Genomic DNA, 14,323 nt, shown 5'->3' on the forward strand with positions numbered 1-14,323 from the left:
AAATCTTTGTAAAAGACAAATTAACCATTTGATTCATTAGGAAGAAGTTGCAAATCTTTTGTGTGTAAATTTGAACACAAACCGTGGAACCACTCTAAGAAAAATGTGGTGAACTAGACACAGTGCAGTAGGTGTTGAATTAAGGAAATACACATTGCAACTTCATTTGGATAATGTCTCCTTTTACCAGTGCTCACATATGGGAAGGAAGGTATGTATATTATCTTCCATATGAAGAGGCTGCACAAAGCCTTCCATTAATGTTACCTGTAATGTTCCCAAAGAGTTAATCAAGGACAGAAGCAAACCATTCAGCATATGTCGCAAGCCAAAGAGCTGACTTTTGGGGTCCACACAAAAATAAGATAAGAGCTGTCTTTTTGACTAAAAGTCTTCTAAATAAAATAACATCCAGGTGGAGAGACTCTTAGCGTGACAAAATTAAGACTAGTGTTCAAAACATACTGCTAAAAATGCTTTCAAACTTCATTCTTGTTATCGTGTTGAAATATTTTTGTTATGATGGACAAGCGAAATGTGCTTATGCCCTAATAATAGCACTTGCAACCCACGGCAGAAAGCAGAGAGCTCTGCTGGCTGAGCAACTACGCTTTACTGCAGTTTTGCAAACCTACTTTAAGAACTACCCAGTTCTCAGACATTAGTTCATTTCTTATCCCCTCGTGCCAATTAAATAATGAATCCTTTCAACAGCAATTTATAAAATATTAAAAACTTAAGTTTCACTTTTACCTTAACGTTATCATAAAAAACAAACTAATTTGCAAAAGAAGAAGGTCATAACCGCCTGAAAAGGAAACACAGCTTTGCTAAGACTTAAGAATTGGGGGAAAGAGGGCACAATTAAAGCCTTATACTAATAATATTAATAGACTTGCACTCTTTGTTCAACTCAAAACTAATACAAATGCAAATTTTCAGGAGGGAAGACTTACTACATAAATTAGTTTCAACAGAGGATCTCTAAGACCTTGCACCTACTGGTCCTATATACCCTGAAGGAGCTAAAAGCCTTTGTGAAGAAGTAAGCTGATTTTCTACATTAAAATTCTTTTTTGGAATCATTAAAGCAATACAAGAAGAAGATGCCTCATATAATACTATGAAGGAGGCAAAGAGATCCTTTCTACCTCGGGATCAGCAAAGTCACACTCCAAGAAACTTTTTAAAGCAGTAACTAACTTTATAAATCTAGCTGGCTCCTTCCTCGGCATTGCTTCTATTTATGGTACTTACATGGTCTCCAGTACTGTAGCATGTCGAAAACCTCATACACCTTAAATTATTTATTTTCACAATATACAAGTGTGGCAGACTACCCTGCTATTCCCATTTTACAGACAGGAACGAGTAATGAGGGGAAACTTAACCACAAAATATTCTAATTGAAAAACTATTTTCAAAGTATTTTCTCAGTATTCTCACTCTTTAACTCTCCTTTTGCCTGTTAACTTTAGTATTTTATTAAGTATCCCTCTGGTCTAGACTCTAATCCTAAAAAGTTATAGTACATACGTAGCTACCCCCCATACAGTTTTCTGGCGAGGGTACGCAGTTGCAAATGTTTCACAGATTGCATGTATTACAACCCCAGGCCTTTCAGATAAGGATGTGTGTAAATACATTAATAATCACGAAATGCTTACAAAATGCACTTAAGTAGACAAAACAAGTTTGTAGTTATATTCGCAAAATAGAATCTACTTAGTGACTCAGACTTCTGCAAACAGGTTCAGATCCCTCCTCTCCCTCTGCACGCACAGAAGAGGGAATGATGCAGGAAACAGCCGAGGCAAAACACAACTACCACCAAGCGTCTGAGAACACTCTCGTCCTAATTTTAACAGATTCAGTATTGTGTGCTTTTTTCCCTGTTGATAGTTCACGGTATATCAAACACAATTCTTTAAAAATATATTACTTGCAGTATGTAGTTTAGAAAGAACATCTGGCATTTTGGAAAAGGCTACTCAAGCAAACATCCATCCTTTCCAACAAGAAGCACGAAGAGGCAGCTCAGACTTTTGGGGTATTTCAAAAGCATCAGCCTTTAAACCAAACAACCACCTATGTGTTAAATGTGCAGTCATCTCCACGAGTTAATAAGCAGTTTCTAAGAAACAGCTTAAGATTCTCCCCTGAAAAATGCTCTGCAGTTGCACTTCCTACTGGACGAAATACTATTTCCAAACAATATTTGACGTCTTGAGCGGTGCCAACACAGACCCTTCAGAGGACACAGCTCCTTCCATACGCAACCAGGGTCCTGCTCCCTTACACAGCTCCTTGGAGAGCCACCTCGTCCTCCATCGGACACAGCAGCCATCACCTCCCACACACAGCTTTTATTTTTCAGTTAATTCCTATCAACATCATCCACAGCTTTTTTCGGTGCGTAACGCACCCTCCAAAGTCCAAATCAAAGAGAAGTTTTCATAGGAAATGCTCCCATCTGTGCTTTCAGCTCTTGAAGGTAGTCTCAATACACATAAACATCTAGCTTGAGACCAATTTTCCTCAGGTTTTTATTTTACATTCACAGTAAATGTGATGCTCAGCCGTTTCTTAAACACCACGAGTGTCTCAGTCATTGCCTGTGTATCTAAATAGTGTCCAACAGCCATCTAGGTTACGCTGCTTCTGGGGCACCAGCTTACGATGCTGCTTTCCGGACAGGAGCACGTTGGTTTGCTCCGTTAGGTAAAGACACCGAACAGTGACACACTGCGTTTTATTTTAAAATGCTGTACAAGCATTAAGTAATCTGCCCAGCGTTCTGCGAGGGAGGTAAGTATTACTCTCTCCTATTTTACAGATGAAGAAACAGACAGTTTAAGTGATTTGCCTCGGGCCACACAGGACGGCCAGCTGGGATTACCATGACGCTCCGTCCCCGCGTCCCTGGCCGAAGAGAGACCTTCCCGCGGCCTGGCCCTCAGCAAGGAGGGGCCTCCCGGAAAAGGGCTCATGCACCCAACTGCAGGGGAAGCTCAGGGTTTCCCATTTTAAACTTGCCACTGCACATCCTAAAAGCCTCCAACACCATTCAGTGCATTTTAAAATGTACTGTATCTAGCGAGAAACAATTCACTTTACAAACTACAGGTTTTTTTTAAATTCATTGGGACCCTCTGAAAATTATCGGTAGAGTAGTCTCCTCCTCTTACTACCCTGTGGTTTAAACTTCTTAGAGCCTTTTAAGACGGATTGAACCAGAGGCTGTTGTCCAACTTTGTCACATCCAATAACCTGAGAAAAGTCTGACATGGCTTTCAGGTGAACCCGAGTAGTTCCTATTTACACGTCTCAGCTAAACCGCTTGGAAAGACCGTTCAGTGCCACAGACAAGCCAGAGTCCAGGGCTGTTTTCCTGGACCACCAAAAGCAAAAGGTATTTCAATCGGAAATAGGGATATGTGCACTTCCTCAGCGCAGCAGCCTTTGAATATTTACAGGCAGCAAGATTTCTTTACGTTTAGATTATTCTCTCCCAGCTCCCTTATTAGTCTGCAAGGACCGGACTGGCTTTCCTTACGCCGTGATTAGCCATTTTTAGGCAGCAGCCCTCTGCTTGCTACATATACACTGGTAGAGCAAAAATATAATTAGGGAACACAGTTCATATTGTTGAAATGAAGTCCACCGAAGCCAGATTTTACAAGACATGACAACGTACTAATGCCAAACTGACACAAATTCTCATCTATGCGTTTTGGCTTTAATGGGTTAATTAGCTTGGCTGGATACAAATTTTAATTATCTGAGTTTGACATTAATGTCCTTGGAGTGTTGTCTATAAGGATTTGGGGAATCATAGACATTATTTTAGTTACTTCTGGAAACTGTGTGTTACACTGGGATTTAAATAGTAAGAACAGACAAGAATAGTGAGAACAGGTTGATCTATTTTGAAAAGTCAGACTTTTTGAAACAGGACAAACTGGGAAGAAGCTGAAGCCTGGGCTACCTTGCTAGGCTCATTTACTCTTCAGGGGAGTCTCATGGATATAGCGCAGAAGAAAAAGACTGGAAAGTACGGAAATAATCTCCTTTGAGGATAGGTGACTGGACAGAAATTTTACATTAAGTATAACAAAGAATTCTGTATGCAATTAAGACTTAGAGTTGAAATCTCTCCATCGTCTAACACGGTTTCTCAAGTAGAAGATAACCAGTCGTAAGATGGTTATATACACACAGAGTGTTTACACAAGGCAGGGAACAACCACCAACCCCAATTACTAACAGCAGCTCCGTTCCTCCAGAGTAAGAAGCGAGTACCTGCACCTGACGGCAGCACCTCAGCGGTCCCAACTCCCCACCATGGAAAAGCTGAGCTGCCACTGTCCCATGGCGGGTGCAGAAGGGAAGTTCATGGGGGAACCACAGAACATCATTGTGCTGCCCAATCTGCGATCACTTCTAGCACAATTACGATTGACCCCCAAACAAAACAAGAATGCCTGTCATGCGGTCTGTGAATGCAGCACGTTAATATTACTGAGGCTGGAGGTAAAGTATCACACAATCTAATGCACATACTCCGCTGCTGAATTCTTTGGAGATGGAAGGTGTTCCCTTGCGCAAGTACAGCGGTACAGTACAAATACAAGTACTGTTAATGGGTTGAGTTATGGCATGCTATTTCAACTGTGCTACTTATTTTCTTGTTTTTAAGAGGCATAAGTAGATCAATTCTCTGAGACTTTTTAATGGCATTTCAATAAATATATATTTAATCTGCAACAAAATATTTTTTAGCCAATAATTTTCCAACAAACTATCACAAGTTACTTGAAAGAAGTAAGACCTGCAGTTCTGCAGAAAGCAGCATCTACTAAGAGCTTTTCAAAATATCCTTCTCTGGTTTTCTATTATTTTCTGTTCATTTTTGTAGAGATTCATTTGTTTTAAGATTCAAAAGAGAATCCCGATTGCTTTTTGTGTATACGGATTTAAGCTCTCTTTGTGCTTGCAACAACATAAATTCATTCTTTATAACATCAATTGCACTAGTTCTTTAAAATGCAATGCAACCCTTTGTGCAGTAGCTTTGTGCCTTTTAAAGACAACCTTCATTCTGGCTTCCATGTTCCCTTAGTACCAAAATCTGTAAAAATGTGTATGGATAATTTGGCTTTAGGAACACTAAGGAAATGCAACGCATTTCTCTTTTAGGTTTACACACCTATGTAATTGCTAGAATTATATGAAAACATTCCATTTCCTCCTAAATGAAGGAGAGTGGTGTTCAGACAACTCCTCTGTTGCCCAGCAAGAATTACAAAAAGGCAGGGGCTTCTTTGAGTCACAATATGTAACTTAGAGAAACGAATGTATTCTCCTTACTTCCTTCCCTGTGTTCCGGTTAAAACACCAAGCCTGTGGTCCTGTGAGAAACCAAACACCTCCTGGGGACTGCAGAGCAAATTTAGAGCACTTAGCACTCCACCGAACCAGCCCTAACCTAACAAGGGTAAGGAAGGAACTGATGGAGGTTATCAAACTGAAACATGATAATCACAAAAAATGGTAAAAAAATGTTCGAAAGCACAGTGAAAGAAAATTCTCCAGCATGCAGAAAAAGAGCAGAAATTTTTTTTTTTTTAATAAAGAAAAGCAACAGCTAGTTTTTCTAACATTGCCTGCATTTTTTGCTCTTTCTCCCCTCAAAAGTGAGTAGGCAAGTTCATGTTACATTCTTTAGAATATAAAGGAAGTTATTTTCACCCTTGGATGAAACATTAAAACCTCTCAAGGCCTCACTCTTTCACAGATGGGAAATGGAAAGCCTTCCTATCATATATATTGGAGACAATATCCTTTTTTCTGGAAATACTGATAAGGAACAAATTCAAACTGGTCCTCATCCGCCTGGATCATCTTATTTATTAAAAACAATGGTATCTTTTAAGCCCTGTATAGTAAGCTATCGGTCAATTTTGATTGACACAAATATTTGTATTAAAGGTTACATACTGCAATTTACAACTGGGTACTATCACAATACTGTATGTTAATGTAATCAGTATTTTCATTTCATGAATTCATTTGCAGCATGACACTGCAAGGGTATTCTTACATATACTGAAGACACAATTGCGAAGTAGTTCAACAATTCTCCTTTAAGTGGGATTTTTTGTTATCTGATAAATCTTGAACACAATAAAACCACTCCTCGTTCTCGGTGCATGTTTTAATTTCCCACCTTTTAAAGTGTTTAGACACTTGGAATACCTAGCATACCGAATTAATCCACAAATATTTACAAGAAAAATCTATTTAATTTCTTTCTATTGTAACTACCACAGGGACTATTGTAATGAAAAATTTCCCATCTTAAAGAATTAATGCGATTACTGATATAGAGAAAAAATGTAATTTATATCATCACAAACACGTAAAAGATATAATCCCATATTCACAAAAAGAATCTTTATTCCCTCTTTGAATTCTGAGACAATACAGTCTTGCCTTGAGGAGAACAGAAATATTATGAAGTACCTTAAGCAAGATAATTGTAAGAGAAAAAACTACGATTGCATTATTGTTGTGCTAAACTGTGACATACTTAAAAAGCTAATTTCTTTTATTATAATGGAATTTGGTGTGCATATCCTTTAATCTACTTCACTATTGCTTCACATTTTTACACGCAAACATATGTGTGAAGTGTTTCCCATTACCTGTACTACCTGGCTTAACAAACTGCAACAAATTTAAAACAATTAAAAATATACTTGGCAATTCCATACACTTCACTAAATTTATTTTTTAACAGTTTTGGAACTAATTGAACATCTAAGATTGTCACAAAAATGTGCGGCAAATTAAAGATCTACTGCATCTCAAATATTATTCAAGAATACATGATCAATATTTTATGAAAAAGTAACATCTGACATGAGTCACTGTCCCAAATTTTACCAAATACATTTCAACCAATCACAATGCTGAACAGTTTGCATCAAAAGCTAAGCAAACAAAAATGTATCCCCAAAATAGGGCTTTCTACAGCTATGTCAGCTAAAGTGCATTTACTTTCAGAATTCAGTACAGTCACCCTTCAATTATTCCTTTCAGTTAAATAAAATTTAACAATGAAATTAATCTGCTGTGGCTGGACATTTCTCTATTCCACAGAAGCAAACATTTTTTCACTTATTCTCCTATAAAAAGCAAATTTAACAAAACTACTAAGACAAAAAAGATGACCTAATTAGTGCTAAGTAAGATTTGAAGCTTTTTTTGTCTAGTACACTCTTATTGCTACCCCTAACTTCCATGCCTTTATACTCACACCCCAATCTTCCAAAGCTGTATACTCACTGATATTGATTTAACTGGCACTATTACTGCTTAGGCATGCAAATTCATATTGTCATTCTTCTGTGCATCCAACATAAACAGAAGGAATGAAACTGTAAAGAACATTTTCTGTGAATGTTGATTAAATTAACTGTTAGGGCAGCGGTGTCCTCAAAGGCAAACAGGGTCACCCTGGGTGACCAGAGGTCTTCCATGGCCAGATCCACACAAAACTAGTCAAAGGCAATAAAGAAAACTCCCCAGAACCAGCAAAAAAATGAGTGAGTTACAGGAATCTCTTACCCTTTTCTACCCAAAGAGCCAGTCCCACTAGAAACCTTAAACCCTGAAGAGATGCTGTCCCACTCCTCACCACTCCGGAGAGTGGGACACAAGATATGGTAAGCAATGAAAACGTGTCTTGCATTTATTTCCTTATAACTCTTCGTTTCTGTGAGAGCACTGAATTATTAGTGCGACGCTAATTAAGTTCATTTTGGTTATCTGAACAGATTTGACCAGCTAGTTATGAAAAAAAATAATTCTCATCTAAATTAAATAGAGTAATATTGAACAAAAAAAAAAAATGTAGGTCACTGAAGAAACAAACCACCAACAAATATGGCCAGCTTTCTGTTCAGGAAGCAATTTCAGCACGAGCCTTTCTCTGCTCTGTCCAGACCCCCCCATTCCTATGTATCAAAGCCTTTAAGCACATGCTGGCCTTAAGCACATGCTTAAAACAAAGCTTGGCTGTGTCAGGACCTTCGGAGTGGCAGACGGGCCGCCGGGCGCTGCTGGCAGCGCCAGCCCCTGCAGCGAGCACAGCCTCTTCGACGGTGTCACCTACTCACATTTACGTCCAAAACAAAAAGGTTATCTACTAAAAATCAAATCATGTTGTGTCAATGTAATGATAACATTCAATATACACCACTCCGTAAACTATGAAGCCCCCATGCTCACAAAATGCCAGTGAAATCAGAAATTATATCTGTGAAAATAACTACAGTGCGACACACAAAAGAGACTTTCAACACTTGTGGAACATCAGACTTTCACATTTGTGCCACAAGTGGTCAATTCACAATACACAGCGATGGCCTACAGGTCTTTCACGTACATAACTTTTTTCTAGTTCGAATAAACTAATAAAGTCTCCAATATTCTCCTCTAAGTTGCCCTCTTCTAGTGAGAAAACGGTTGAAAGAGTTTAAGTCAGCTGTATTTTTTAAAGGAGAAAAGTGTATCTATGAATAATTTCTTTTGTTCAGAATCAGAGCTACTAATATGGCTTTTATCATCCAAAACTGAAAATAGTCCTCAAATAAAAAGTTTTTATTTAATATCAGTGTTTTGGAGCCTCCCACTGGCAGCCATCACACAGCTGAAGTGAACCAGCAGCTGAATGGAAGGTTTATACCCAGCACCAATGACTAGTTTGCTTTAAAAGAAATCAGTATTTCTGAGTTCGTATTTTAAATGCAATTTAAAAGATCATAAAGGAAAGAATCCAGCATTTATTGTGTGTCTCCCAGCAGACTACTTAATGTTCAAACATCTACTATGCAAAGGTCAAATGATTTCACTGGATGTAACGGTGACAAAAATATCCTGCAGCACTGAAAAAAATATCAGATTAGCTAGGAAAAAGATATGGACCTGAGATCTCACAAGAGTCACAATAAGTAACATAGATTCAGTTCAGTAAGAAAGAAAATTGCAAAATTGTGTCAGGAGAACCAGATTGAGAAAGATAATAGGTAAAATACAAATTACATACTTTTGCCAATGTTCTTCATAAAGGAATATTTTAAAGGAATACAGCAAATGAATTTAAAAAAAAAAAAAACAACACACAACCTTCTCTTACACAAATATTGCTTGCACAGAATTGGAAAAAAAACCAAACGATGTATTCAGATGGGGAAGCTCAGAGGTATTCTGCTGCAGGCAGCAACATGGACAGCTGAACTCCAAACTCCAGTGTCAATAGTTGTGGTAGTTGTAACACACACAGGGTAAAGCTGCGGGGAGTGCTCATGTAGGAATGAGACAAATCACAGGTAAAAACAAATTGAAAATAATGTTCTCAAATGCTTATCTGAAGCAAATAGCAAAAGCTAATAGGTACCAATTTATTTTCTATTTGATTGTGCTTTTCCTTCCTTGACATTTGCATTCGATATTTTAGCCTCTCATTCTTTCTAAGATACAGAGGCTGGTGATGGTCCTGGCTGGTGGTCCTGGCTCTTCAAAGCCAAGATCTCACCACCAACTAAAAAGAGCTGCAAACGAAACCAGGAATTGCCAGTCTGCCTCTGTGATGTGCTGCTATGTGAGATCACCAACGGCTCTTGATCTGGGGAGATCCAGTGGATCTCTCCTCACGAGCGGATAGGAACATGGATGGCAAGAGGCAGAAATGCAGCTGAGCAGAAAATGAGAAAAACAAACAAAACAAAAAACCCCCACCAAACAGGAATAAAGCGTGTGTAGAGAAGAAAGACGGAAAATGATATGGACAAAGAAAAAAACCAAACAATAACCAAAAAAAAAAAACCACCAGAGGACAAGGCAGTAAAGAGATAAGAGATAAGACAAGGGAACAGAATATAGGTAATAAGGTAACTGAGAGCAAAAGTACAATGTGATGTTCACTTTCTGGGAGAGAATACAGCATTTCTCACATTAAAGAAAAGTGAAAGGGAGTTTTTAGTTCGGGCTGTTTTTCTCTTTTTTTACTTTTGTGTATAACAAACTAATGAACAAATCTTGACCGATCTTGTTGGTAACTTAAGCTGACGTACCAATAAAAAAAGTTCTGGCTAAATGTTTAAAAAATTAGACATATTCAATAAAATACCAAGTGAAGGGAAAATTAGGTACTAAACTGATATTATGTCTGAACAAGACTTCTGTCAGCGAGCTCACAAAAAAAAGAGAACAGTGTACATGCTACTACTTTTATATATTAATACGAAGATACATAATTTTGATTATCAAATTATTTTCAGAAACATACATACGTTTTTTTCTGTGCTCAACCAGTGCAACAGCCTGCTTTGCCGAGCATTTTGAAAACCAGTTGTCCCCAAGCAGAACAGTAACCTCATTGGTGTTGACAAGTTTTCCTGGCATGAAAGCGAGAGGACCAAAAGGTACCTGTCAAAGACATAGAAGAAACTGCTGAAAACCACTAATGAAAATAAAACCTAGACAGTCACTCATCTTAATTTTTTTTTAAAAGTGAAATACAGAGTTAAAGAAATAAAAATTCTACAGCAGTTATTTAATGACTAACCCTTCATAAATATTCAATTGACCAGATCCATTTGAATTTAGTATTGTACTTACAAAATCAGAAGAGTGGTATTTAACTAGACAAGTTGTTTTATGATATGAAACTATGGTATAGCTGAATGCTCACATGGAAAACAAATTCACTTAATCGTAATATGCAAGCCTTGATAATAAAAATATTAGCATTTAGATGAGTTACATATTTGTTATACAGACTACATTCATTTCTTATAAAAGCAAGTTTAGCTTTGCTAAAATGTTTAAGATACTTAAATAGGTATGGGTCAACTCAAAGATGGAATTGCTTTCCTCAACACCTGTCCTGCTAATAGTAAGTTCCGAGAACCTCAGTGTGAATTTGCAGGGCTACTAGCAGGATTACAGACTGTGCTTAATCTCTCCCTGGTTTATCATTCACCACGATGCAGACCTCAGCCTTCAGGCGATGCTCCGCCAAGCACTGCCCGTCCTTTAATGACTCCCCAGGCAGAGGAACAACACATAAAGCCGGAATGCTTCAGACAGGAGTACAGTGGCCATAAACATCATTTATAACTTCGAGAGGTGCTTTTAAAAACATTTAACCCCCATTTTACCATGTCTTTACATTGTTTTTTTGAATTAAGACACCTTCCACAGCCCCCAGTTTACAGACAGCGCTGTCGCTGAGATGAAGCCTTGGCCACCCTCACTGCTGTCTCCCCAGTTCTTACCCTCGGACCTGCCGCCACCTGCCCGCCTACCTTTGGCCTTCACTTGCAAAGGAACTAGGAGACCAAAATCAAATTAACATGGAGGTGGCAAAAACCTAAGAGCCACATCCATGCCAAGTTTTCTCTTTCTTAAGGTAGAAAGAGATCTGTCTCAGCCAGTTGGTATCAGTTCCTTCTACTTTATTCCTCTGCTGCCATCTTCATTTCCTCAGGACAGCCACGTGCTTTCTCATCGCGTTTGTGCTGAACCAGAGCACTTGGCCCAGTGGATGTTTCCCTGGAAAACGATCTTCCCGAACTTAAGCATCCAGGAGAGTAGCAATGCTTGAAACGGTTCTCCAGCAGGCAGGATCCTGACGTTAAGACTATGCAGAATGTGCTTTTCCTACCCGTGCACCCTTACTGACTTAGATTTCAAGTAGCAGACTGCATCATTTGCCTGTTCACTCTTCCCCCAAAACGCAGAAAGCAAAATTGAAAACATACGAAAACATTTGGCTAACAGGACAGAAACTATTTATATACATTTAAAATAGCAGATGTGAGCTGACATTGCTCCTTTACCTAAGCTCTATCTAGCTTTTTTAAAACAGTTTCTTTTCTATGCTGCGAAACAACGCAATCTTTCTGCTTTACATCATGTGGCCACGCAAACACACATGGTGATGGGACTACACACATAAAATCCAGAGCTGAATCATGAGCACAGGAAAGGGAAACTCTCTTTTCCCACATGGTAAGAGTACTGCAATGCCATCTTACAGCTCAACTCTATGTGCTGAGCCAGGCTGCCAAGGAAGGTAATCAGGCACTTTGTGCTGAAATTAGCCATTTAGCTGCCTACAGTAGAACTTCCCTCCCTTCAAAGATTTATCTTGAATTGGACCTGAGAAGGAAGGAGGTAAAAAAGAAAGAGAGAAAAGCCAATTCGGTCAAAATTCTGGTGAATTCAAAATTCTGAGAGAGCTCTGCAGTTGTTAGGGAAGATTCAAAGCACCAGAAAAGATCGCTATGTCAACGTGAAGATCAGCGAAACAAAAATTAGCAGCACCTTTTTATGTAAAAATCAATGTTCTAGGGTTTATTTCCATGAATCAGGAAATACTATGGCCACTTTCTTCTTGGGAAATGACTAAGTACTGTAATTCAGTCATAATTATAGTTTTCTATACAATAGATTTACATATCAAACATGTCAGGTTTTGTGTTAGCATTTATGTCATCAGTTCTCAGTTGTCAGTAACATTGTAATTTACAAGTGATTTCAAAGAAAAGAGAAAGAAACAAAAGACTTAACTATAATCATAATAAATGTAACATTGCTAAGTACTCCGTGGCAACCTGAATAACACCTCACTGCCAGTAGAGATACCTCGGTTACTAAAAATCTTAGCCCATTTCCTTGTGTTAACTCTCCAGCATACATACCATGATATCGTAGGACAGTTTATCAGGTAACGTACTGAGTCGTTCCTGAAGAGCCTCATAATCGCTCTCCACCTTCTTCCTGTTGACAAATTCAAGTTGATTCAATGTTATATCTAAAAGTAATAATTCAACACTCAAAAAATACAGAAAAATAAACTATTTTACTCTTAAACTCATGTAATAACTTTTTAATAAGACTTGGGATGACGAACATAATAGCTGGATTATTTTAGAATAATGTGTATTAAAATAGGGACATGATTATTTCAGATCATGCATGTCTCTTTCTAAATTTGAATTTTTTATGGTGCAAAGAAATCAGTTATTTCACTAGGATTTGGCATATCTCACTCCATGTTCAATTTCAACAGTTATACCACCATCAATATTTAGAAAAATAACTGAAAATCCAGTTTATAAGAGGCAAATTCTTCAAAGTATCACATGTAATAAAGGATTCAAGACTTTGGTTTGAGCTGATGTAAGTGGGCAAAATTTTAATTAATTCTGATTTTCATGAGAACTTTGTGTTCCTACCAAGAGTCAACATGCCTGAAAGATGGCTTGACCGCTAGGATTCCATCCCGTCCTCAGTCCCTGACAAGGGACAAAACAGGCCAGAAATCAGCTCCTGCATGAAGCAGCTGGCAAATAAATGTCAGATTTGATGATATTGTTTACTTGTACTTCAAAATAGTAAACATATATATGGTAGTAAATTCTGCAATAAAAAAGCAACTGAGAGCACAGAGCAGCACGCTTAACAAAGCTGACCCAAGATGCAAATTACAGGTTTTCTGAGGATGATTCAGGAAAGCAATCTATAAATGTGCTGAAAAATGAATGTCATAGTTGATAACACAACTCTCAAAATATTATCATTGATTTTCTTAGATTCATAAGCAGAGCGAAATCTTCAGCATACCTTATGAAAAATTATCTGATACTCCTATGTTTTGACTTATTTGCTTCCATAGCTGAACTTTGCTGTAATCACCCTACTTTATACCTGGAGTACTTCATACTTTAAGTTGCTGAACTGGTCCTGAAAAAGAGAATTTAGGTTTCTATGCGACTTGGACATTAAAACTGTATTCCATATAACTGATCTACAGAAGATCCTTGCTGCCGCTTGGGTTTGACAGCAGATTTTTCCCAGACATCTTAGGCAAGTTTCTTTGTCCACTGCCCACATCAATTCGCTTCCTTCGGAGAAGAAGGACAAACTCATGAATCTGAACAAAATTCACTAAGATGTTTTTTGGGGAAGCAATATAATGACAACCTGGTGTCACCAATAACAATCAATTGCTTAATGATATTTACAGGCTCCAGCCTCTGCCTCCCAGAGATCTGTAGTTGAGGAATGGGCAGCGATGGGCTCCAACCACCCGCTGAAAAGCAAACACCATCCCCCAGCCAAAGGCCTTGCCCATGTCTCAAATGCCAAGAGAAGACTCCATGGGAAGAGAACAGTAGGAAAATCCCCCCAGTCGCAGCTGGATTAAACGTTCCCATCATTTCATGGCTGAAAGTCGCTCAACATTTCT

The 14,323-nt window shown here is 38.3% G+C and overlaps 1 protein-coding gene across 1 annotated transcript in view; it reads right to left on the reverse strand.

The window, feature by feature from the left end:
• URI1 (URI1 prefoldin like chaperone) overlaps window positions 1–14,323 on the reverse strand; it is a 42,485-nt gene that overhangs the window by 13,224 nt on the left and 14,938 nt on the right. Inside the window, exons 3-4 of the mRNA XM_065640800.1 lie at window positions 12,774–12,852; window positions 10,359–10,494 (exon numbers count right to left, since the gene is read on the reverse strand). Of these exons, the coding sequence (XP_065496872.1) occupies window positions 10,359–10,494; window positions 12,774–12,852 (215 nt within the window). The remainder of the gene's footprint in view (window positions 1–10,358; window positions 10,495–12,773; window positions 12,853–14,323) is intronic.

Source organism: Caloenas nicobarica, chromosome 9 (assembly GCF_036013445.1).
Source record: "Caloenas nicobarica isolate bCalNic1 chromosome 9, bCalNic1.hap1, whole genome shotgun sequence".
NCBI classification, from domain to species: Eukaryota; Metazoa; Chordata; class Aves; order Columbiformes; family Columbidae; genus Caloenas; species Caloenas nicobarica.